The following is a 25,547-nucleotide window of genomic DNA, read 5'->3' as shown; positions in this document are numbered from 1 at the left end:
CTGGTTATCTTATAAAGCCTGTACCGTCAGACCAATGTTCTCCAATTGTGGATTAAAGTTAAGTATTATATCAACTACGTACTTTATTTGCTACTATTAATTCCCTTGACTGTTCCAGACCTCACGCCAGTCAGCGTGTAATTAAACGCGTGCATTTCGGCCTCCTCTGGCAGCACGGTGTTGGCTCTTCTGCCAACACTTCATATGGCGACGAGTATAAAAAGGCTACCACCTAGCAAGTGTGGTGTCTGGCGGTGACACCACATAAATAGTGCATAATAATGTAACAAGTGGGTAGGTTTCAATGCTAAGCATAATAAGAGCCATCAAAATTTGGATGCCAACTAATTTTGTTTATTTCATTAATCACAAAATTAGTAATACAATTTCTAGAGCCAATCTATCATCAATATTCATAACAAGATTCCCGGTCATTAATCATTAGTTCCCAAGTACCACAAAAGTCACAGAAATGCTTCACACAATCATAGAACCAAAGTGAAATCGCACAAATATGTTTTCCGAGGCAACTTTAACAATTAATTCTATCTTTATGTGGAGTTACACTTCACACACTAGTTGGCGTGTTGGCATCTCGAAGACTGATTGTAACGTGCCTTGAACTAACACAACGCTGCACAAGTATGTCATCTGTGGCAGTTTCACAACAAACTGATCCGTCTTTACATGGGATCAGATTTCACATGTGGATTCATGTATTGCCTCCTTGGAAACCAATCATAGACTAGTAGTGAGCTATCTTAGCAGTTTGGCACCTCAGGTACACTTGAGATTGGTCTATACTTCCATCAATAAGCACTGCCAATAACTAAAATTTCTAATTATCATTTCCTGTTGAATTGAACAATGTTGAAATTATTATTAGTAAATTCTCATTGCAAGTAACGTCGTCAGCACGGTGGAGCTATATATTAATATTTAAACAGTAAATATAAATGATAAAAGCTTCACTTCTTGGTACCGAGCATAATAGGTAAATCCCCACAGTTTCTGGGCTCCTGCTTGCCTGGCCATTCTCACACTATGGGATAATCTGGCGCATCATTCGAGGAGTCTGCCATTTGATCCTACCTACTCCCCAGCCCCCTGTAAAAAAATCTTCCTATATTGTGCATTAAAAAAAAAAACCAACACACTGTAATAAATATCAAAATGCTATAACAAGACTACATTTTCTCAAAATAAAACACCACAAGGCTATAAGAACTCTGAATTTTCTTGAAATGTTAGTACACTAGTGCTATTAGAAATATGTTTCACCTTTCCCCTGGTTGAAGTTCCAGTGACATTAGTCCAATCCTACTGTACAGTATGAAAGTGGGTACTTTATCAGCACATGAATACTGAGTGAGGCATTGCACTGACACACTGTAATAAGAGAACATTGCAATAAAATTCCACATAAACAGAATTTTGAACTGTGATTCTGTAACCCCCCCCCCCCCCCCTGCACATTTATTGACACAACAGTCCATGGGTGTACTGGCAGTTATCAGTGTCGAAAGGGCACAATATTTTGACAAGCTACACTGTCGCCACCATCAGGTGCACTATCAAACTAAGTACCTGGAGGAATATGTGTTCAGCCGGTAACTGTGAGGTGGCAGAGATAGTATCGGTGACATAGCTGTTGACTCATCCACCATCTTGAAAGTCATCTTGTTATGTTTGATGAGTACCTCATTCTTCTTATTAATTATACAGATAGTAGGTTCCCAGGCTATACTGAGAATGTGGCCGTAGTCATGGTTTATCAGTTGGTCCTTGCTTCATACTTAGGTGGCTTCTTTTGTGACACAGTCTCAATATTTAATGTAAAACATACTCGCCAAGCGGCGGCAGGGAAAAACACACACACACAAAAGGATCAAACTTTCACAAGCTTTCAGAGCCAATGGCTCCTTCTTCTAGTGGATAAAGTGAAAAGGATGGAAGAGGGGTGAAGGAAAAGGAATGGAGAGGTTTAGGGAAACGGGTACAGTTTAGGAAAGTCGCCCAGAACCGCGGGTCAGGGGACACTTGCCGGACGGGATCCGAAGGAAAGACTGATTGTTGGGGACTGCACTGGATGAGATACGAAATCCTGAGAGCTTAAAGGTGGAAGACAGGGTAATATGCAAGACAAGATTACTACTAAAACATCATGCAAGAGTTAACAAGAGTGTAAAGCTAAGTGCATTGTATGTAACAGAGGTGGGAGGGGCAGCAAAAAATAGACATGTCAGAAAATGGAAGGGTAGAAAACTGAATTGGAGTGAAGAAAGGAATAGTTATTGTGAATAAATGCTGAGATGGAAGGAATTAATGTAAATTATGGCCAGGTGGGTGGTGGGAACCAAGGACAAGTTGTAGTGCTAGTTCCCATCTGCGTAGTTCTGAGAAACTGGTGTCCGGGGGAAGAACCCAGGTGGTGCATATGGTGAAACAGGCACCAAGGTCATGACTGTCATGCTATACAGCATGCTCTGCAACAGGATATTGTGTGTTGCCTGTATACACCCTCTGCCCATGCCCATTCACTCTGACTGATAACTGGGTGGTAATCATGCCGAACAGTGTTTACATACCAGCCAGTATATGACGTGTTTCGTTTCACAGGTGGCCCTGCCTTTGATAGTATATGTTTTGCCAGTTACAGGGCTGGAATAAGTGGCGGGGGTGGTGGTGGTGGTGGTGGTGGTGGTGGTGGTGGTGGTGGTGGTGGTGCATAGGGCAAGTCTTGCACCAGGGATGGTCACAGGGGTAGGGAGATGGGTGCATACGGAGCATAGTGTCTGATGAGGATATTGCGGAGATTGGGAGGGCAACGAAAAACTATTTTAGGTGTGGTGGGCAAAATATCAGACACAATGGATCTCATTTATGGGCATGATTTTAGGAAGTCATGGGCTTGCTGAGTAGCTGATTGATACACTCAAGACCAGGATAATACTGGCTGACAAGTGGTGTCCTCTAAAGCTGTTTTTTGGAGGGATCAGCAGTACCAGGATTGGATGTGATGGCCCAGGAAATCTGCTTTTGGACTAGGCTGTTAGGATAATGATGTCCAGTGAAGGCTGAAGTGAAAGTGGTGGTTTATTGGTGTCAAGAGTCTGCATCCGAACAAATACATTTGCCTTAAATGCCAAAGATGTATGGGAGGGAACGTTTCACATGGAAAGGATGGCAACTGTCAAAATGTAATTACTGTTGTTTGTTAGTGGATTTTGTGCGGTCAGAAATGTGTAGCTGGCCTTCAGTGAGGGAAAGATCAACAGCAAGGAAAGTGGTGTGGGATTCCGAATAGGACCATGTGAAATATAATTGGGAAAAGTTATATTTAGAGATTCCAGGAACAGGTCAGCTTACCATTTATCCATATGGCAAAGATGTCATCAATGTATCTAAGCCAAACCAGGGACTGGAGACTTACGGATCCCAGGAAAGCTCCCTCCGAGTGACCCATGAAAAGGTTGGCATAGGAAGGAGCCATCCTGGTTCCCAAGGCCATACCCCTGATGTGTTTGTATGTCAGTCCCTCAGAGGTGAAGTAATTGTTGGTAAGCATAAAGTTTATTAAGGTGAGCAGGAAGGATGTCATAGGCTTGGAATCAGGTGGCATTTATTCACAGTAACTGCTCCTTTCTTCACTCCATTTCAGTTTTCTAAATCTTTCATTTTCTGACATGTCTATTTTTTGCCGTCCCCTCCCACCTCTGTTACATACAAAGCACTTCGCTTTACACTCTTATAAACTCATGCATGATGTTTTAGTAGTAATCTTGTCTTGAATATTACCCTGTCTTCCACCTTTATGCTCTCATGATTTCAAATCTCATCTGGTGCAGTCCCCAATTATCAGTCTTTCCTTGTCATCCTGTCCGGCAAGTGTCCCCTGACCTGAGGTTCTGAGTGACTTTTCTAAACCGTACCCATTTCCCTAACCCTCTCCAGTCCCTTTCCTTTACCCCTCTTCCTTCCCCTTCAACTCTTCTGCCAAAAGATAGAGCCCCTGGCTTCGAAAGCTTGTGGAAGTTCAATCCTTTTTTTATCTATCCATTTACATTGTGTTATCAATAACTGAATATTTTCAATGTTATATTAGCCTTTGTGGCCATCATTCCTTCTTATGTAATCCTCTAGTCAATCTTTGCTGTTGGCTGTCTTGTTCAAACTATTGTCTGTTTTCTACCTTTTTTGCTCGTATTCTGATTGTTTATTTATCTGTACCACCCAGATTAATCAACACTTTGTCCATACATCTTTCCTAGTGCCGGTTTTTGTGCACATTGATGGGTCCATTGTTATTTGGGAAATTGCATATAAGAATTCCACTGTTATTTATGAATTTGCCTAGTGTTCACTACACTGCTGGGCATTCTCCTGATCATCTTTCACTGATTTATTTTCAAATTTGACAGCCATTTTATTTCCTATCCTACACTTACCCTGTTTACATGCAATTCTTTCACATTTTTGTGTGTTTGTTTTTCGCCAAACCACTATGATCGACTTTTACTGCCGTCTCCTAAATTACTTTATTTGCCAAAAAAAGTAGCTTACACTGTCTCCTGAGACTTTCTCTTTCCGTCTGGCCAGTTTTTAAAATTTTGTCTCCTTTTGCAACTTTGCCTATCAATTGATTTTTTGTTTCGTATAGACCACTCTAGTGGTGAGAAATTCTCGCCCACTCGATGCCTCTTATTAGCCATTGTCTGTTCTCATCCTCTTATTAACCATTGTCTGTTCTCATGGTTTTCATGCGAATATTTCTGATTTTTCCTCATTTTCCCTTGCTTATTTTCTGTTTTTCTATCTTTTTTCCATTTTTGCCACTCCCACCATTTCGAACACTCCAAACCACCCTCTTTTGCCATGATGAATCCCATCACATATTACATCCATTCTTTTCGAAAACATGCTTTTGCACTATCAGAATTGAGGTCCCACATTCTGTTTCTTGAAACATGCTTGTCTCTTGGAGTTACTCTCAAAGGCCTGACGTTGGAAGTCCCTGTCTCTGGTTGTAATCCTACTCTACACCAACCTCTTTTACAGTTTCAAATACACAATCTCTTGCACTTACCCGACTAATCTGTGATGTACATGCCTCATCTGCTGATTTCCACTCCATCAGACTTCTGTCCTTCTACTAGGTCATGCAGTTATCTGCCTCGTGTGTTTGCCTGGATGGTATCGTTTGCCAAGCCAACTTCAGACTATGACATGCCAAACATCACCTCAAAAAGCTATCCCACCCTCTCCCAAACTACCTCAGCAGTGGTGTTTCCATTCCTATGCCTCTGCAGCTCCCCAAGCAACCACACCATCAGCCACCACTCCTTTCCTACAGACTGAGCTTGGCCAACCTGTAACATCCCACAGTCTTGACCATTGCCTCCCAGACCTGTAGTTACTGATAATCACGATAACCAATCACAACAGTATAGCGTTCTCAACCTCTCGTCCAAAGCACTCTCCCCCCCCCCCCCCCCCCCCCCCTCGCTTTCTGCCCTAAAGCTGCATTTAACCATGCTGCTTTGGTGAGGGATCTACTTTCCTTTACACGTAATGTCATCTGAAAATATCACTTTGCAACCCAGTCCCAAAACCTTTCCAACAGTAAACCTGACATTGAACCCTGCCTTGAATAGTTCCGACCACAACCCCTACTTGATTCACCACCACTATCTCAGAATCATCCCTTACAAGTCTTCCAAGAATTCCTGACCATAGCTTCACAATCTTTCCTCAGGTCCCTACAACATGACCCTGACCTGTCCTCTGCAAAACTCCATGCTCTACATTCCCTAAAAGCTGATGGGATTCATCATGGCAAGAGAGGATGGATTGGAGTACCAGAAATGGTGGGAGTAGCAAAAAAAACAGAAGAAGCTGCTGAACATTTCCTCAGTCAGTGCCCACCAGATTCCAAGCCTATGACATGCTTCTTGCTCGCCTTAATAAATGTTATAATTACCAACAATTACTTCACCTCTGATGGGCAGACATACGAACAGATCTGGGGTATAGCCTTGGGAACCAGGATGGCTCCTTCCTAAGCCAACCTTTTCATAGGTCACTTCGAGGGGGTTTTCCTGGGACCCGAAGTCTCCAGCCCCTGGCTTGGCTTAGAGACATTGATGACATCTTTGCCATATGGATTCATGGTAGGCTGACCTGTTCCTGGAATCTCTAAATATACCTTCTCCCAATTAAATTTCACATGGTCCTATTCGTGATCCCATGCCACTTTCCTTGATGTTGATCTCATCGTCACCAAAGGCCAGCTACACACTTCTGTCCACATAAAATCCACTAACAAGCAACAGTACTTACATTTTGACAGATTCCATCCTTTCCATGTCAAACATTCTCTCCCATACAGCTTTGGCATTAAAGGCAAATGTATTTTCAGAATGAAATTTTCACTCTACTTCCTAGTAGATTAAAACTGTGTGCCGGACCGAGACACAAACTAGGGAGCTTTACCTTTTGTGGGCAAGTGCTCTACCATCTGAGCTACCCGAGCACGACTCACGAGCTATCCTCGCAGCTTTACTTCTGCCAGTACCTTGTTTCCTACCTTCCACACTTAACAGAAGCTCTCCTGTGAAGTTCCCGAGTTGGAGTCTCAGTCCGGTAAACAGTTTTATTGTGCCAGGAAGTTTCAAACGTATTTGTTCAAATGCAGACTCACTGCTATACACCACCACACTCACTTCAGCCTTCTCTGGACATAATTATCCCAACAGCCTATCCCAAAAGCAGAGTTCCTGGTACTGCCGATCCCTCCAAAAATCAATTTTGGAGCACACCACTTGTCACCCAGAATTATCCTGCTCTTGAATGTATCAATCTGCTACTTCAACAAGCTCACAACTTCCTAAAATTATGCCCTGAAATGAGGTCCATTTCGTATGAAATTTTGCCCACCACACCTAGAATAGCTTCTGTCGCTTTCCCAATCTCCACAATATCCTTGTCAGACCTCTCCCTACCCTATGGCTCCTATCCCTGTGACTGTCCCTGGTGCAAGACTTGCCCTATGCACCACGACCGCCTATTCCAGCCCTGAAATTGGCAAAACATATACTACCAAAAAGAGGGCCACCTGTGAATGACACACGTCATATACTAGTTGGTATGTAAACACTGTTCAGCCTTTTATATCAGCAAGATTACCAGCCAGTTATCAGTCAGGATGAATGGGCACAGGCAGTGTGTGTATACAGGCAACACACAATATCCTGTTGTGGAGCATGCTGTACAACATACAACTTGACAGTCGTGACCTTGGTGACTGTTTCACCACACGCACCATCTGGATTCTTCCTCCAGACTCCAGTTTCTCAGAACTCCGCAGGTGGGAACTAGCACTACAACTTGTCCTTGGTTCTCACCACCCATCTGGCCATAGTTTACGTTAATTCCTTCCATCTCAGCATTTATTCATAGTAACTGCTCCTTTCTTCACTCCTTTTCAGTTTTCTACATCTCATTTTCTGACATGTCTATTTTTCGCCATCCCCCCTCCCACCTCTGTTACATAAAATGCACGTATCTTAACACTCTTATTAACTCGTGCCTGATGTTTTAGAAGTAATTGTGTCTTGCACCTTTAAGCTCTCAGAATTTCGAATCTCGTCCGGTACAGTTGCTAATAATCAGTCTTTCCTTCTCATCCCATCCGGCAAGTATCCTCTGACCCAGGGTTCTGGTTGACTTTTCTAAACTGTGCCCATTTCCTTAAACCTCTCCAGTCCTTTCCTTCACCCCTCTTCCATCCTCTTCAACTCATCCGCCTGAAAAAGGAGCCACTGGTTCCGACTCCCTGCGACCCTTCAGTCCTTTCATGTGTGTGTTCCCCTGCCACCATTTTGTGAGTAGACCTTTTATCTGTCCATTTACATTATATTATCAATAATTTATTATTTTCATTGTTATAGTCTCAATATTTAGCTGCTTGTGCCAAAACCCTAGTGCAGCTGTGTTACTTAGGAAGCCATTCAAAAGGAAATCCTGTTGTGGTTGTATTCCATATGAAGTCCTGGTGTGGCTTTATTCTCCCGGAAGCCATTGCATAGGAATACAATGGCACCAAGATTTTGGCATAAAATCCTGATATTGGGACTTATATGTCATTGAAACTGTTCAAATAAAAACCACAAACAAACTCATAAACTGTTACTACAATACATTTCCAGAAAGACCTGGGAACTTGACTTTAGTATGATAAAGGAGAAGAATAAGGTGTTCAGCAAGCACAGTGAGTTGAATTCTGAGGCTGGTGGACTGCAAACAGTTACGCCGTTGGTGCCCTCCCTGCAGACACTGCCATAAACTCAGCCAGCACATGCCTTCTGGCATGGACTGCATGTGGAACTCCACTCAGTAGTGGGTCAGTTCACCAGTGCAACTGATGATGGTGACAAGGTTTCTCATCAAAATATTGTACCCATTGGACACCCCTGAGAACTATCAGTGCATCCATTTATTGTTCTGTGAATTTTTAACTGTTTAAGCCAAAAATCTCCTTGTAAATTAACTTAAGAAATGCATCGTACTATCTGCTGAGTACATTTTGTTTAAGCATCAGGGCTTGGTTCAGTATTAAATCAACAATAAATGGTACAAGTGAATTAGCAGCTGATAGTTCGAAAGAGAGAGAGAGCGTAAATGGTTTTTATGTAACCATGTTTTCGCTGAGAAATGGATCATTTTTTACAAACCAATTGATACATTCCACATTGTAGTGAGAGATCGTTAACACCTGATGTTGAAATTAGGCATGTCAACATCACTTCTACTCAACAGGTGGTGCAAACATAGGCTGAAATGCAAGTCATCTTCTCACCCCTTCTCACCTCTGAGTACAATTACATTCACCATCCAGTGGAACCATAATAGTTTTTATCCAAAATTTTATAGGTCAACCCTCCTTCACATTCAAGTTGGCACATCCTACAGTATCCTTCATAAATTAGACTGAAGTCCCACAGGGGTCAGGGCTGAGTGTGCCTTTTTTGGTTTGTATTTACTACACTTCTTCAACCACAGGTGTTGCTGAACACCAGCTACTGGGTGCGGATCTGGCCCTTCACCTGTGGCTCCCAGTTTTCCGCCGCCAAAATATGTGCTCTGCTATCAATGTAGACCTCTTCACCCACATCCAAAACTTTACATTTATCATGAAGTGCTCGGTTTTGTAGAGTTTTTTATAACTTTTATTTGATGCCCACTTGATGTAGCTACCATGTATTTATCTGCTTATAAAGACATGCCAGTTTAAACTCAAAACTTTGCAATGCCTCAGTCACACCTTTTAGGGGTCCGTCCTCTTGTGTCTGGTACCTTATCTTGACTGGATTATGGGACTGTGGCATATGGATCAGTAAACCCTCTGGTATTAAAACTACTAGCTCTGCTGTGTCTTCCTTACAAGCCCTATGGACAGCCTTCTGGCAGAGCCTAGGATTCATCCTCTGCAGATAGATCCCATAAGTTACTATCGAATTTTGCAAAACATGTTTGCAATTACCCTGAATATCCAAATTGTCATATGCTTTTTCCTGATGGGGGGGATTCACCTCCCATGAAGGTAACACAGGTCTGATGTCCTGGCAGTAAGTTGAATGGAGTATCTCTCAATAATATATTGCTACTCACCTTACAGAGGAGATATCGAGTTGCCGATAGGCACAATGAACATTAATAATAGAAATCTTTAAGGTTTCGGACATAGCCCTCCACACACACAAGCACACGCACTCACACACAGTTACTGTCTCCTGGCACCAAGGTCCAGATACCACCAAAAGCCACCCAGTGGTATGTACCTTATCGAAAGATCTGCTTGGGCTTATCCTTTGAAACCAAAAGAAATAGTAGCACTCTCTACATTTCTTTATTTGCTCCTCTCAGTTCTGGGCAGATTTACTAGTTCAAACACCACTTATACAGAAGACTTGGTAGTTGACAAGCACACTGACTGTCCCTTCACATATTCTAAGGTTCATGAACAACAGTTTTTACATTTCAGGTGCAATGTTTTCACATCAGAAGTAGTGGACCATTGTGCATGCTGTCCATTGTAACTGCATTCAGCCTGACAAAAATTTTCTATTATGCATTAACTTTCTAAGCGATCTACAGGCCATAAACCAATGCTGTCTTCAGAACACCTTGATTTCAAGCATACTCATATTTTTTATTGACTTCCACAACACTGGGAGCTTGACTTCATTCCTCTCCACCACAAATCATGGGATTCTAGGGAATAAACTTGCTGATCAGTTATCGAAGGAAGTTACCAAGATGGAAATTTGGAAATGGGGATATCAGGATCCAACTTACAGTTGACTCTGCATCTTTGGCTTTTGGAGGTAAGGAACAGGGGCTGGCACCCTGTGGCCACTGTGATGAAGCTACGGCAATAAAAAGTCCAAGGCCGAATAACAGTCTTCCTTTTGCCTGTTCCATACCAGTCACGTATTCTCTTGCAAACGGACCCACTCTGTTGTCAGTGAGGCACCCCTCTGCTGGTGGTCTCTGTCCTTTTAGGGCAAACACAGAAACTGGAAGACCTCTGCTGTGATGGCATCCAAACGGTAGATTTCTCTTCTCTTCTCTCTCTCTCTCTCTCTCTCTCTCCCTCTCCCTCCCTCTCCCTGTCTGTGGCCTCATCATCTCTTTTTGGCATTCTGTGATGTGAGCACTGCCAGTTGATTGTGGAAACTGACCTCCTGCCATGGGACTAGTCTGGGAGGGAGCCTGTGGCTGCTTCTGGCCAATTCACCTCGCCGCCTTAGTGTACCGCATTACTGTATTTTGGGTGCTTTTTTCTTTGCCCTGATTTCTTACCTGGTCTTTTGCATCAGTGGATACTGAAAAAAATTAAATCGGCCATCCACCATCTCCTCTTCATGGAATCCCTTGGGCTTTGATTATGAAAGGATGAAGAGGCTGCTGACCTCGATGTTTAGTCCCTTTTAGCTTTGTTAATGAGCCAGCAATGAGAATGCTCCTGCTCAAAGAGTATTGGTTTTCAGTTTAAATAATAATAATAATAATAAAAGACTGCCTTTTCACACTCTCCCTGCTGTCTGGATCTAGCTTACTGTAACTTTTCCTGTTCCCATATAATGAAAATAGGCCTAAAAGGAAGAATTCTCAGAAAGTAGAAGTAGTGAAACAAAAATGCCTAAAAATGCCGGGAGGCATAACTTCGGACAACTTCAGAACTGCTTTTATCAATGTGTAAAATTAGAAAAAGTCCAATGGACACTATTATAAAAGTCATGCAAATTTGCAAATAAAACATGCTGAGCAGTTATTTTCAGATCATAAAATAAATATAATGTTATCTATAGGGATCTTCAGTTGGGAGCATTGTAAAATCACAAGGAGACATAATGGCTGGCCAGTACTCACCTTCAGCAAGCAAAATCGCAAGTCCTGCATATAGACACATTTGAAAGTAGAAATTATATATATATATATATATATATATATATACTGCACCTAGCTTTTTGAACTGTTAGTTTGCTCCTCAAAGAGGAAAGATGAATAGATTGGAAACCTGAAAAATGAGGGGCAGATCAGTCTGACTTCACATTCAGAGGGATCCATATGTTGTACAGTATGAGGATGAGGACAGACCCAGAAGAACTACATAGAGTCGGCTAGCGCATTTTAAATAAAGAGAGCAGCTGTTGGGAGTAGTGATTGGCAGAGGCAATCTATAGGCCAATGATAAGGTACTTTCCAACAACTGAAAACACAATCCACACATCATCTCTAAATGCTACCCAATCTACTGTCTTTCTTCTTCCACATCAGTTTTAACCCAGCCACACCTGCAAAACTTTTCTCTAAAAATATTAAACATTTTGCACAGATGGATGTAAATGAAGTTGTAGACAAGAATTTAATGGAACTTTGTATTTATTTTGTACTGTTTTGTCAGAACAGGTGTTTCTTTAAAAGGAACATAGGCATATATTTTATCAGCATTTCTATAAAACAGTTATTTGTCTTTTGTATGGTAACAAGCAAAACATGTTACACGAAGGGCAACATTACACTTCTGGATGCCTGTTGTCTGTTTTTCTTGATTTGTTATGAGGTGATCAATTCTATCATTTCTTGAATCGGTATTTTCTAAGCTAGACAGTCTGCTCCATTTGCTGTTGTAGTCTCTGGATGAATTGGTTTTCAATAGAGCCATTGCAAGCCTTTAATGTAATGACAGCTGGTCTAATTGTCCAGCATTGTAACAGCCAGGCATTTTGTGTTGCAAGATTGGTATGGTGGGTTATCAATGTTATGTATCACTTTTTACCATGAATTGAAACACCATAAAGACTTATATTTTTGTCACAATGGTCCTCTCCACCCATATAGATGGATTGTATGTCGTTGAGAGATAGAAATTTTATTCTTTTCTTTCCTGGAATATTGTTACCATATGCAATGGTTCAGCTGGAGATGCATTTGAGGTAACAGATACTATAACGTTGTCATTCCACTTTGTTATTACAATGGAAGCATCCTCTGTCACTCAAGATTGATAGAAACTTGGGGCTTATTTTTTGTTTCAATTTTTTAGCTTAAGGGAACACATTTATGATCTGTTTTCCCTTACAGTTTGTCCCTTGTAACTTGCAGTTCTTCAATTCTACCAGAAGTGGTACAGTTGTGAAAAAGTTGTCGAAAACTAAGTGGAAAGGGAAGATACCAATCCTTTCTCTGAGTATATGCGCATCCTGCAAAACAGTGGATGGTCCTAGCTTGAAGAACTTGTCTTTATCTAAAATTTTTGCTTTTGATCCGTGATAAGGCACCATCCATGAAATGTAACCACTTGAAGTGGTATATACTCATGATTTGTATCCATATCTAATTGGCTTGCTCATCAACACTGTGGTTTTCTTGGTGAGGAGTAATATCTTGAAATAGGTCATTTAGAGCTTACAAAAGAGGGTCAACCTTTGCAAAACCATCATTTGGGTCAAGAGCATCATTATCACAACAGTGGAGGTTGGAAAAGATAAAATCAAATCTATCTCTAGAAAGCACACTTACGTCAGTTTCACTTAAAGTCTCCCCTCCCCCCTCCAGTACAGTCCTTGTCCCGGAACTGGAATGTAACCACTTAGAAGCAGAAAACCTATGAAACATCTTATTTCTTCAGTGCTTATATCACCAAGTTTGTTCTTGCATGTAACTGTTACTTTTGTCCATTAGAAGTTGCAGCACATCATTGTCAAAAAAGCATGAAAATGATTCTAAAAGAGACTGATCCTGTTTGGGAAATAGTAAGGCCACACAGCAGGCAAAACACCAAGTTTACAACTTGTCCAAGCGTATCATTTTTCACTACAACTCATAACTGTTTTACTTTCGTCTAAATTATTGTCTTCTTGATTACTACTTGCACCACTGGTATTTCTACTTTTATTATCTTCTTGGAACTGATTTTCCATTATCTGTTCTTCTTCGCTTTCTTCATCTTCCATCTGTATTCACCATTGTAGAAATGCAGCACTGAAATATTTCTACTTCAGCCCTAAATGTACTCCCTGGGAAGTTGTTGGTTGCCATGGTATCTTCTTCCCCAGAATCTTCATCTAACAAGTCGGGATTTGTTACATTTACAGGTGGCATCATAACTATTCGTAAAGCTTTATCAGATGGTGTGTCCTTATCCTCCCCCTCAGGAATATGGAGATATTCATCAAGTTTTAAATCCCTGAACAAAATTATGAAATTATAATTTTGTGTACTGTTGAAATAGTTCTGATGTGTTTGTGAGGATGCTTATTGTCATTTAGAAAGGACACTAGAAAATATTTATTGTGTGTAACAAAACTATTATAATTGCAAATTGTCTTTTACTTTGAAAAGGTAAATACATGCTTTTGGACATCAACAACATTGTAGTACAGCTCATTACTTCAAGATAACTTCATAAAAATTACCTCTCAAATCGTCAGCAATCACTTCCAAGAATGCAACACTCAAGCAAACCACACCTTGATAATGTCTAGCTTAGCTTACCATATATGCCAACTGTTTGCAAGTGTAGTACCTACATTAATCATGAAATTTACCAACATTACCACTGCCGTGATGTTTAAAACTTTCCCGGCGTACTGATTGTTCCATAAAAACATGAGAGAACTGCCGGATATCAGTAACGTCCTGCCACGATATTTCGGCACAGTCTTCTGGCCATCTTCAGGTGAGTGCCACTGTATTAGTACTGGCGAGTACGCGCTGAGCTCTGCTATTTAAAGCCGTACTGAGGTGACATTGCACATGCGCTGCTCAGCGTGCAGTACGCCTCGCGCCCTCCACTGTGAAAACCTGGCGTATCGGTATTGGGTCGATTTCCATCTGCCTAAAGATGGAAATCAACCTGATACCAATACGCCAGGCTGTCACAGTGGAGGGCGCGAGGCGCAGTGCACGGAGCCGTTATGAACGCGCATGCTGAGCAGCGCATACGCCATGTCACCTCAGTATGGCTTTAAATAGCGGAGCTCAGCGCGTACTCGCCAGTACTACTACAGTGGCACTCACCTGAAGATGGCCAGAAGACTCTGCGCCGAAATATCGTGGCAGGACGTTACTGATATCTGGCAGTTCTCCCGTGTTTTTATGGAACAATTACCACTGTCCTTACAGAAAGACAGTAAGCAGATCTGGGCTAAGCTCAGTCAGGCTGCAGTGTTGTGACAATGTAGCCAGCCAGGACAATGAAATCTTGCATGTGTATATGTGTATTTTCTTTGTGTGTTAGATATGAGGGAAGACACTGAAAGTTTAGCAACAATTTCAATCCTGTTAACATGTCCCAACTATATGGTGAATGGTTATTATACAGACACTTTAATGTGACAGTTTTAGGTGGAAGATGCTTTGAACTATGTTTGCGTAAGATACCAGTAGATGTCTGGCGTGAACTACCATGTGTATAATACCAACAACCTTTGCAAACATTTGTGCTGTAGCCATTACTGAATGCTTTGTGTACTACACTTTGCTTTGTATTGCTCAGTGCTTATTTTTTGATCATTTTGAAATGATTTAAGAGACTAATACTGTTCTATGATGGGGTCTGAGTATGACTTTCACAATACGAGAAGAAATCAGTGATCCCTATGACCATTATGTCAGTTCTAGTTTTGGAGGAGAAAAGGGCTGCCAGAACTGCCCCACTCCTCAGGCAATTTATGTTCTCGTTTGTTTACGCTTTCAGCTGAGTGGTGCGTATTATAATGTCTGCACTTTGTCTTCACTCCTTCCATTATTTGTGTTCTACAAAGAACTTGCCAGTAGCATAATAATAGAACCACTTCTTGTGGGATTAATAACAAAAGTTTTAATAATTCATTAATTAAATAGTTTTTTAATAGCTGAGAGATATTCTAATGGGCATAAAATATTTTTTTTTTAAATCATTTCACAATAAGGACAACATTTAATCACTTTGTGTTAGATGTTGAAACAAGCAGTTAACAAAATATGGAAAAGAAACATGTTTCTAAGATACCACTCTCTGCACATACAGTTTCTCAAATTGTTATAAAATAAATTTGGACACCACTATAGCTATTGTGGGGTGTCAACATACCTTTCATTTATCTGATTCTCAAAAAGAGTGAAGCAACAGATATCTAACTCAACATTTTTGTAACTATTCGGCAATTAATCACTTCATTCTTCAGAAAAATAGCAACATACTTACTTTGATTCAAAATATCTCAGTACAAACCATCACCTCAGTTGCCTGTTTCTCCAGTTGATGGGACTATACATGTTTTAACTGCAAATGTACTAAAGTACTACTAACATCAGATTAATTGATCCTAAGTATATGCATCACTTTCTCTTAAAATATAGCTCAGAGCATTGACTAAAGACAAGATTCGTAGCTTATTTTGTATATTTTCACTCTTTGTTTTACAGAAGTAGACAATCATTGTTATTGTATAACCAAAAAAGTTAACTGTGTTAAACATTAAACCTTTACTTTGCAGGAGATTTATGGATGCTGAAGTTAATTGTTAACTCATGATAGTAAAGTTTATGTTGGTGTAGTGAAATGAGCAAGTGAATCAAAGGTATTACCAGTGCTTAAATAAAAGTGTTTCAGTTGGGGATGTTTAGGTAGGACATTGAAGATAAATAAAAAAAACAGTTTAATCATTTAGTTCTACAATTATTCACTTATCAATGTTAAATCATAGGAGACTCAAAATAAAGGAGAATCAGAAAATTGTGACATAAGGTGCATATTTCCTTTCATGAACATCAACATGTTAAAGTTTTCATCTGAGTATGAGGTTCATTTAGGAGGCAAAATGTACTTGCATTTTTTGCCTACGGAAAATGGTTGTTCGGCTGCAGCACTTGAGGGTATAGGGGTATTATGTTTAATAAATAAATTTACTAAAACCTGCTTCCCAAGAAATACTGCATCACTGAATGAGTTTTTTGACATCATGTCCAACCACATTTTGACTAGATTCTGGACTTTACTTTTTACAGATGTGTTAGTACTAGGCTTCTCTTTAGATTGAGTGACAGATGTTAAAAAGTCTTTGTCTTCCTCTTCATCTTCCTGGTAGGTACCTAATTAATGATTAATGGACTCAAAGAAAGTTAACCAAAGTTAAAGAGTAAGTTAATGTTTTTTAATTACCTTACATGTTAACTTTGTTAATTAATGATTAATGGATTAAAGCCTTGTGTACAGCTCTGGGGACAGTGGACTTAAAGTAAATAAAGTATTTATTCAGCAGAAGCAACCAACAAGAATATTGTGTAAACTAGGTACCCACACATCTAGCAGAGTTCTCTTTGAGGATCTTGGAATTCTTTCACTCGTCTCTCTCTCTCTCTTTCTCAAGAAGACTCTTATATTATAGTGTTTAAGTAGACTTCACCTCCTTATCAAGGGTTCTAAGTAGAGTTATGTACTCCGATGCAAAGGTATTCAACAAGCTACCATCTAACTTGAAAATTGGGAATCTCTACCAGTACAAAAGAAAATTAAAAATATAAATTAGCTACTCATTTTATGAATTATCTGATTATCTTGTTTCAGTGATTGAAAATTCCTGTTTGCTACATAGCACATAACAGTGCTCATTGTGAAGCTGCATACAAGTAATAGTATATTGTACAGGCTTATGCTGTTAAATTATTTTTGTATATATAACATAATGCTGTATAAAACATTAAATTAATTAGATGTAAGTAACAATTAAAAAATAAAAAACAGTGTTATCAAGTAAATAATAAACTACCGGTAGAAGATGAAAAGCGCCTATTTAATATAACTGAAGAAGTAACAGCTGTTTCCCTTTTTCTTCTTGTTGTCCTCCTTCAGACGCACAACTTTCGTATTAAGCACTATAATGACAGTTTGTTATTGTTACAGTGTATGGACTAAGTTTTTATCATTTACTTTTCTATTTTTAGTGTATACTTTGACCCATTCTACGTCCTTAAAGTCTACAGAACACAGTGAATGAATTATTCAGGATGCTATAAATGAAAACACTCAGAGACATAAGCAAATTATGTGATCTATTTTTAACTTCTTTTTTTTTTTCAGTTCACCATAATTTTTATGGAAAAAGAAGAAGTAATGTCAGACACAGGCCTCTGATCCACACTGATTTTGGTATGAATGTTGTCATCAACGCACTCAAGAAATGCCTAATGCGGACTACAGTGCTAACGCATTTGATCTTGGAAGGACTCTACTTCACAAAAAATAATCTATCTTTATTGTGCACAGTACGTATTTATTTAAACCTACTTATTCACACACCAATAGTCTAAGGTCTCCCAGACTGACATCATGTGACTTTTGTTTTACAAAAACTTTTAGGTCACAGTTGTTCAGAGGTCAGTTGATGTCATTGGCAAGCTCAAAAAAAGCTATTCACCATTGTACACATGTCCCAGAATAACAACTAAAAATCCTCTTTTGTGTCATTCCACTTATCATACAAGTTCTTCTCATGACTTGTAGCTCCCACACTGAATCACTGTAATGGTACTGTGAATTGTATTGTTATCACAGTACAGACCATTGGCTGAAATGAGGCAGTGAGGTCAGCGAGACACTGTCCTTACATTTGAAAAAAGAATAGCTCCAATTCCGACCACCCCCTCAGTAATTTCCATACATCAATTTATACAAAAGGTGAAATTCTTTGCCTCGGCACCACACAGCTGACGTCCTTCCATATTGTTGTCCACTCAGGTTATTGTTTTGTCACTCAATATTGTCTCTTACGTATATGGTGAGGAAAAAAAATCATTCTCCCTCTTCATATACTGACATAGTAGTTGTCATACTACCGTCCATTGCATTATTCTTCAAATACAAGAATTTGTCTAGTTACTGTAGTTTATTGATTATAAAACTTTAACATTTATAAAATATGCAGTAATAAACAAACACATTAATAGTATATTTTACAGAGGTTTATTGTAGTGTGTAGAATTTCTTACATATTTAGCATATGGACACACAAAATCCATGAAATGGATTCAGTCAGCTTTTTTGATATTCTGCACCAGATATTTCATAGTGCATAAAAGTTCAAAAAATGGAATTTATAAAAGTAACCAATGGTTGTAAGCTATCAAGGATAAAGTGTCAGACAATATGCCATTTATATCTTTATCTGTAACTGTTATAGAAACGACTCATAACCGGTCAATGAATGTAGACATAGTTACCAGCATCTCACAAATTCCTTCTGATTACTATGAAAAATCAAGTAATCATTGATCTCGCTTGTTTCGTTCTTGTGTAGGCATTAAGCATTTCTGAAACGGCACGTCAACAGTCAAATCATTACCAGCCATTGTTCAATTTATATGAGACTACTGAATTATGAATATAAATCTGTGAAATCTCTGACAATGGTACCATACTTGCCTTTCAGATGCAGTAGAACCCCTCCTCATCCGTCAACTAGCTCAGGAAAAATGAAACTTTGCAAACATTTAATCTTGCACATTTAATCAAGAATGGCATTAAAAATGGTAAAATCACGGGTGTGCCTAGAACTCTCCACCACGATATGGTTAATCTCAGGCTCCTGGTGGAAGGGTTAATACTATAACAAAAGGCTGCACATTGCACTTGTCTGTCAGTGACCTCAAACACCACATATTATTTGTGGAATTCCTGAATGGAAGGAGCAGGTGGCAGAGACAGAAAAGAAGTCCATCTTGGGTCAGATACAGCCCCAAACACCTTCACAATTAATACCAATAACGAACCACTACTGAAAGATACCCATACTTCATATACACTGATGACGAAGCTTTGGTCATCAGGGGCAGTGTATGTGAGAAGTTTGAAGCAATGTTCTCTAAAGCCTTGAGAGCCTCAAACAATATTGACTTAAGTCTAACCCATAACACACAAACAGATATTGCCCATATTCTAAATACTTTGGTGTTATTCTGGACAGTGTCCTGAGATATACACTGCTGTGCACCAACACCAGAATGAAATTCAGTGGCAGAAACAATACTCTCTACAAAATTGTACTCGCAGATTGGGTCTGTAAACCAAAAATGGTAAAAAGAACAGTGCTGGAAATTTGCTGTGATGGTGAAGAAAATGCCTCTGTAATTTGATAAAAATGTGCTCATGTTAAGCAACTTTATGTTACACCTAATTAAGTCTGCAAACTCAACACCAGCTGTTAAACCTACTTCCACAGATAGCATCTACAATCTGGCAGGAACTGTTCCACCAGCATATGGGAGGCACATGCCTACAAAGAGAGAACTGAGTCTTCCACATTCAAACAACAACTGCTAAATGACATTTGACAGGCTCCCCAAAGGCTAAAAATCAAGAAATAGCTTGCTCAGAGCAACTGAGGACTACAAACACTAAACTCAACTGAAAGTGGAGACATGTTCAACTTCTAAAGTGAATTGCTGCATAAATCTACTAGAACTAGACCATGCCCATCCTGAAAATGGGCTGTGGACAGAAACAACAAGATCCAAAGCAAATCTCCTAAATGAAGATACCTTTAGTAGTGTTGGCAAAAGGAGATCCCAGACAGCTAGCAGTGCTGTTTCCAGTTTTCAGTTGCAGAGCAAAAACTGCTGCAGGTGAAAACAACAGTCTTCTACATAACTGCCGCAAACTGCTGCATTACCATAGACATGGTTGCAAAATCCCATTATACAGGGTGTTAAAAAAAGGTACGGCCAAACTTTCAGGAAACATTCCTCACACACAAATAAAGAAAAGATGTTATGTGGACATGTGTCCGGAAACGCTTAATTTCCATGTTAGAGCTCATTTTAGTTTCGTCAGTATGTACTGTACTTCCTCGGTTCACCGCTATGGTTTCATGCGGGATACTCTACCTGTGCTGCTAAAACATGTGCCTTTACAAGTACGACACAACATGTGGCTCATGCACGATGGAGCTCCTGCACATTTCAGTCGAAGTGTTCGTATGCTTCTCAACAAGAGATTAGGTGACAGATGGATTGATAGAGGCGGACCAATTCCATGGCCTCCACACTCTCCTGACCTCAACCCTCTTGACTTTCATTTGTGGGGGCATTTGAAAGCTCTTGTCTACGCAACCCCGGTACCAAATGTAGAGACTCTTCGTGCTCGTATTATGGACGGCTGTGATACAATACGCCATTCTCCAGGGCTGCATCAGCGCATCAGGGATTCCATGCGACAGAGGGTGGATGCATGTATCCTCGCTAACAGAGGACATTTTGAACATTTCCTGTAACAAAGTGTTTGAAGTCACGCTGGTACGTTCTGTTGCTGTGCGTTTCCATTCCATGATTAATGTGATTTGAAGAGAAGTAATAAAATGAGCTCTAACGTGGAAAGTAAGCGTTTCCGGACACATGACCACATAACATATTATCTTTCTTTGTGTGTGAGGAATGTTTCCTGAAAGTGTGGCCGTACCTTTTTGTAACACCCTGTATAACTAGTAGAGGCAGGTGCAAAAAGCAGTCACATCAAGCCCACTGTAGCTGTTAGGGATCTCCTTTTGCCGATTCTTCTAAAGTACCATTTAATCTGTGCAGTTGTGGTTGGTCCAGACAACCCAACATATGCTTTTTTGCTTCCTGTTCTGATTGCCCCACCTATTGCATGCTGGATAGGAATATCAGAAGAATAAGTCCCTGGCCATCTCGGACCTGGGAATTCTGGAAATCTCTTAAGACTGTGGACAGCAGAAAAAGATCCAATGCAAATCTAAAGTGTGGGTACTCAGTACCATCTAACAAGTATAAATGTGGTGAAGTCCAGACAACCTAGTACATATATTCCTACTGTTAACAGCCCCACTAAGTTCAGCCTGGGTGACCTCTTATCAGCAACTCCTAATACAGTTGACATTGTCCTCTTCTGACCTAACTAATCTTTTCTGTTTTATACAAATTTACTTGTGTGTGTGTGTGTGTGTGTGTGTGTGTGTGTGTGTGTGTGTGTGTGTGTGTGTACTGTCAATGTTATAAACACCGTAAGTGTACTATGTGATTTATTCTTATAAACTGTACTGACCTTTTTCCATGTAATTTGTAATCTGAATGTAGGAAATGATTGATTACTACTTACTGTAAAGAAGACACATTAAGTTGCAGACAGGCACAATTAAAAGACACTTGCAAAGCTTTTGACCACAGCCTTCATTGGCACAAGAGAAACAGAGAAAGATAGACCATTCATACACACAACAAGCACACCTCACGCACATGACTGCCAACTTCGGCAGCTCAGGTGGAATGCAACTACCACATGGGATGGCAGCAGTAGTCTGGAGCAGTTGGGAGGGGAAGTGGAAGGGATAGTAGTGTATAGGTGGGGGGACAGAGGAATGCTGTCTGGCTGAGTGTGCAGCGTCTAGATTGCCAACAGGCACAGTGCAATGGTAGGAGAGAGGGGGTGAAAACTGTTGGGTGGAGGGTGTGAGGTCAGTATGTTACCATAGGTTGAGGCTGTTATGATTACGGGAGTGGATATGTGTTGTAATGACAACTCCCATCTCTGTAGTGCAGAAAAGCTGATGGTGGAATGGAGGATCCAGATGGCTCCTACCTAATCACCTGCTGGTCACCTTTCAGGAATTTCTTACCTCCAACTTAGTTTCACCATCCTTCCCCAGACCCCTTTTCCAAAATGCCAACCTTTCAGCAGAAGAAAGAATAGCCAAGACAACCTGAAAACCAATCCTGACCTAATCATCCTTACTGCAGACAAAGGTTCCACCACTGTTGTTATGAATCACAGTGACTACCTGGCAGAAGGCCTCTGCCAATATCTGATTCTTCCATCTACAAACTCTGTGAGAGGGATCCTATCCCAGAAGTCCAACACAAACTCCAATCCCCACTTAAACCTTAGGCTCTTTGCAGAACCTCTCCCCTGAATCCATTTCCCTCCTCACTCCTACGACACCCTGCACACCTACCTTCTACATGTTCCCGAAAATCCACAACCCAACAATCCTGAGCACCCCATTGTGGCTGGTTATTGTGCCCCCACTGAAAAAAATTTCGGCCCTCATTGACCAACGCCTCCAACCAATTGCCCATAATCTAGCCTCCCACGACAACAATATCAACCACTTCCTTCACCAGCTCTCCACCATTGCCACCCCTTAACCTCCTGGATCCCTATTCATCGCTGTTGACACCCCTCCCTATACACCAACATCCCTCATGCCCACGGTCTTACTGCTATTGAACACTATCTATCCCAATGTACTTCAGACTCCAAACCCACTATCTCATTCCTCATTCACCGTATTAACTTTATCCTAACCCTCTACTACTTCTCCTTTGATGGGAAAGTACACAAACAAATCCACAATACAGCCAAGGGCGCCTGCATGGCATCCTCCCATGTCAACCTGTTTATGGGCCATCTGGAGGAGACCTTCCTAGCCTCCCAAAACGGCAAACCCTTTGTTTGGTTCAGGTTCATTGATGATATATTTATAATCTGGACTCAGGGCAAAGACACTCTATCTTGATTCCTTCCCAACCACAACTTCTCTCCCATCTTCTTCACCTGGTTCTCCTCAACCCAGTGTGTCACCTTCCTTGACATTGAATACCTCCTCTCTGCTGGCTCCATCCGCACCTCAGTCCACATTAAACCCACCACCCAGTAACACTACCAGCATTTCAACAACTGTCATCCCTTTCACAAAAAAAAATCATTACCATACAGTTTGGCCACCTGGGGGCGGCGTACCTGCAGTGGCAAGTGCTCCCTTGCTCAGTATGCTAAGGGTCTCATCAAGGCCTTCACAGACAGCCACTAACCCCAAATGCAGTCCACAAACAGATCTCCCGTGCCATTTCCCCTCACAACCCCAAATCTCTCACCACCCTCAAGAACTAGTCACAAGGCAGTGCCCCCTTCGTCAAGCAGTACCACCCTGGACTGGAACAGGTGAACCACATCCTTTGCCAGGGCTTTGATTACATATCATCATGCCCTTAAATGAGACATCCTACCCAAGATCCTTCCCACCACTCCTAAAGTGGTGTTCCATCACTCCACCCAACCTCCACAACACCCTAGTCCATCCCTGTGCCACTCCTAATTCCAACCTCATGCCACAAGGATCATACTCTCTTGGAAGACCCAGGTGCAAGACCTACCCAATCCACCCAACCCGCACTTTCTATTCAAGTCCTGTCACAGATTTATCCTACCGCATCAGGGACTGGGTCACCTGTGAAAGCAGCCATGTCATTTACCAGTTCTGCTGCAACCATTCCACAGCTTTCTATACTGGTGTGACTAACCACCCTGTGGCACAGCATCTAGCTAAACATAATATGGTTGATTTCAATGGCTGCTTTACTACCCGACCCTTCTGGGTCCTCTCTCCACCACCAGCTTTTCTGAACTGTGCACATAGGAGTTATTGTTATGGCACATTCTCTGCTCACATAATTATACCAGCCTCTACCTACGGCTACATACTATTCTCACACTCTCTACCGAACAGTTTCCACACCCACACATCTGATCCCCATTCTCGTCTCTCAGCCTCTTTGTTTGCTGTCCTCTAACAACGCACCCACCCATCTTTCTCCACTCCTCTCCTTTTTGCTCCTCTTTTCCCCACCTTTTTGCCCCATAACCTCCTGACACTGCACCTGTTGACATTCTAGTTCCTGCACACTCCAACAAACAGCTTCCGTCTGTCCTCCTACTTAAACACTACTATCCCTTTCCTTCCCCACCCCCTCCACATTGCTGCTGCCATCCCACATGATAGTTGCATTCCGTCCTGAGCTGCCAAAGTTGGCAGTCGTGTGTGTGAAGTGTGCTTGCTTGTGTGTATGAATGGTGTGTGTTTCTCTTTTACTGATAAAGGCTGTGGCTGAAAGCTTTGTGTAAGTGTCTTTTAATTGTGCCTGTCTGCATCTTCTTTACAGTAAGTAGCAATCTATCTTTTCCTATGTAGAATTTCCATTGTTTAATTTTTAATATGATCCTTCTGGCATGAGTGAAAAAACTAAATTAGGAAGATTTCTGTAACAGTTCCTACATAGTGTAAAGTGTCCCACCTGATATGAATCCATGAACAAAGCTTAAACAAGACTGGCCCATTGCCACTCACTTAGCACAGAGCTACTATTGCCTCCCCCATGTGACCCAGAGGCCGCAGCTGTGGTGGCACCTGACTGAAGTCAACTGTAATGTCTCTGACCTGCTACTGATAATGTCTGGTGACCAGGATACTGAATCCCCCCCCCAATAGGCATATAGGGCCGTAAATGTCCTTGACTGATACCAGTGTCGATTGGAGTGGGGTGTTGGAAGGCAGCCCTGTCTGCCATGAAAAAAGACCATCAGCTCAGGCCCAAGCCTGAAAAGAGACTCAGGCAAGGACCGCATACGCGGTGGAGGCAGCAGCATGCCTGCAGCATGAGACTGCTCCAGTGCTACCAGGGTGAGGAATGGTTGAGATGGATAGAGCAAGTCCTTCTCCATGTATTCCGAAACCATGATCCCCTCACGTGCCCACTGCCAATGTGGAGCATGATGGCACAGACCATACCGAGGGGCCTTTGAGCTTGGAGAGAGGGTAAGATACCCATCTGGTGGTGACCCTGGTGTCCGATCTGGGACTCAGAGTTGGAGGCATGTCCAGCTGCTGATCATAACTGCAGTCACGACCAGAGCTAATTTGCAGTGTTAGGTCAACCTTGACGTCAAACAACTAGGGCTCCCTGTTGCCTACGATGATGTCTGAGGTCCATGCACTAGTCGAGCAAGCATCCCCAGCCTGGGCATGCTGCGTGGGTCATAGGAGGTGTGACAGGGTACAATGCCAGTGCCCATGTAGGATTTCAGCCAAACAGACCTTGGTTTTGGGTTTGGACTGATACGTCATGAGAAAGCTGTACAAGGCCTTCTCGGTCAAAGACATCTGCAATGCCTTCCACATCTGTAGGTGAGGACCATCCCCTCAGCCTCTGTA

General features: G+C 41.3%; 1 protein-coding gene across 3 annotated transcripts in view; it reads left to right on the top strand.

Moving 5' to 3' along the window:
* The window catches only part of LOC126162903 (centrosomal protein of 78 kDa-like), a 119,714-nt gene that overhangs the window by 25,043 nt on the left and 69,124 nt on the right, over positions 1–25,547 (top strand). For all 3 annotated transcript variants that reach the window (XM_049919711.1, XM_049919714.1, XM_049919712.1), the window contains exon 3: positions 17,630–17,814. In XM_049919711.1, coding sequence (XP_049775668.1) covers positions 17,630–17,814 — 185 coding nt within the window. The remainder of the gene's footprint in view (positions 1–17,629; positions 17,815–25,547) is intronic.

This window comes from Schistocerca cancellata, chromosome 2 (assembly GCF_023864275.1).
Source record: "Schistocerca cancellata isolate TAMUIC-IGC-003103 chromosome 2, iqSchCanc2.1, whole genome shotgun sequence".
In the NCBI taxonomy this organism is placed as follows: domain Eukaryota; kingdom Metazoa; phylum Arthropoda; class Insecta; order Orthoptera; family Acrididae; genus Schistocerca; species Schistocerca cancellata.
This window is presented reverse-complemented; position numbering and strand designations above follow the sequence as displayed.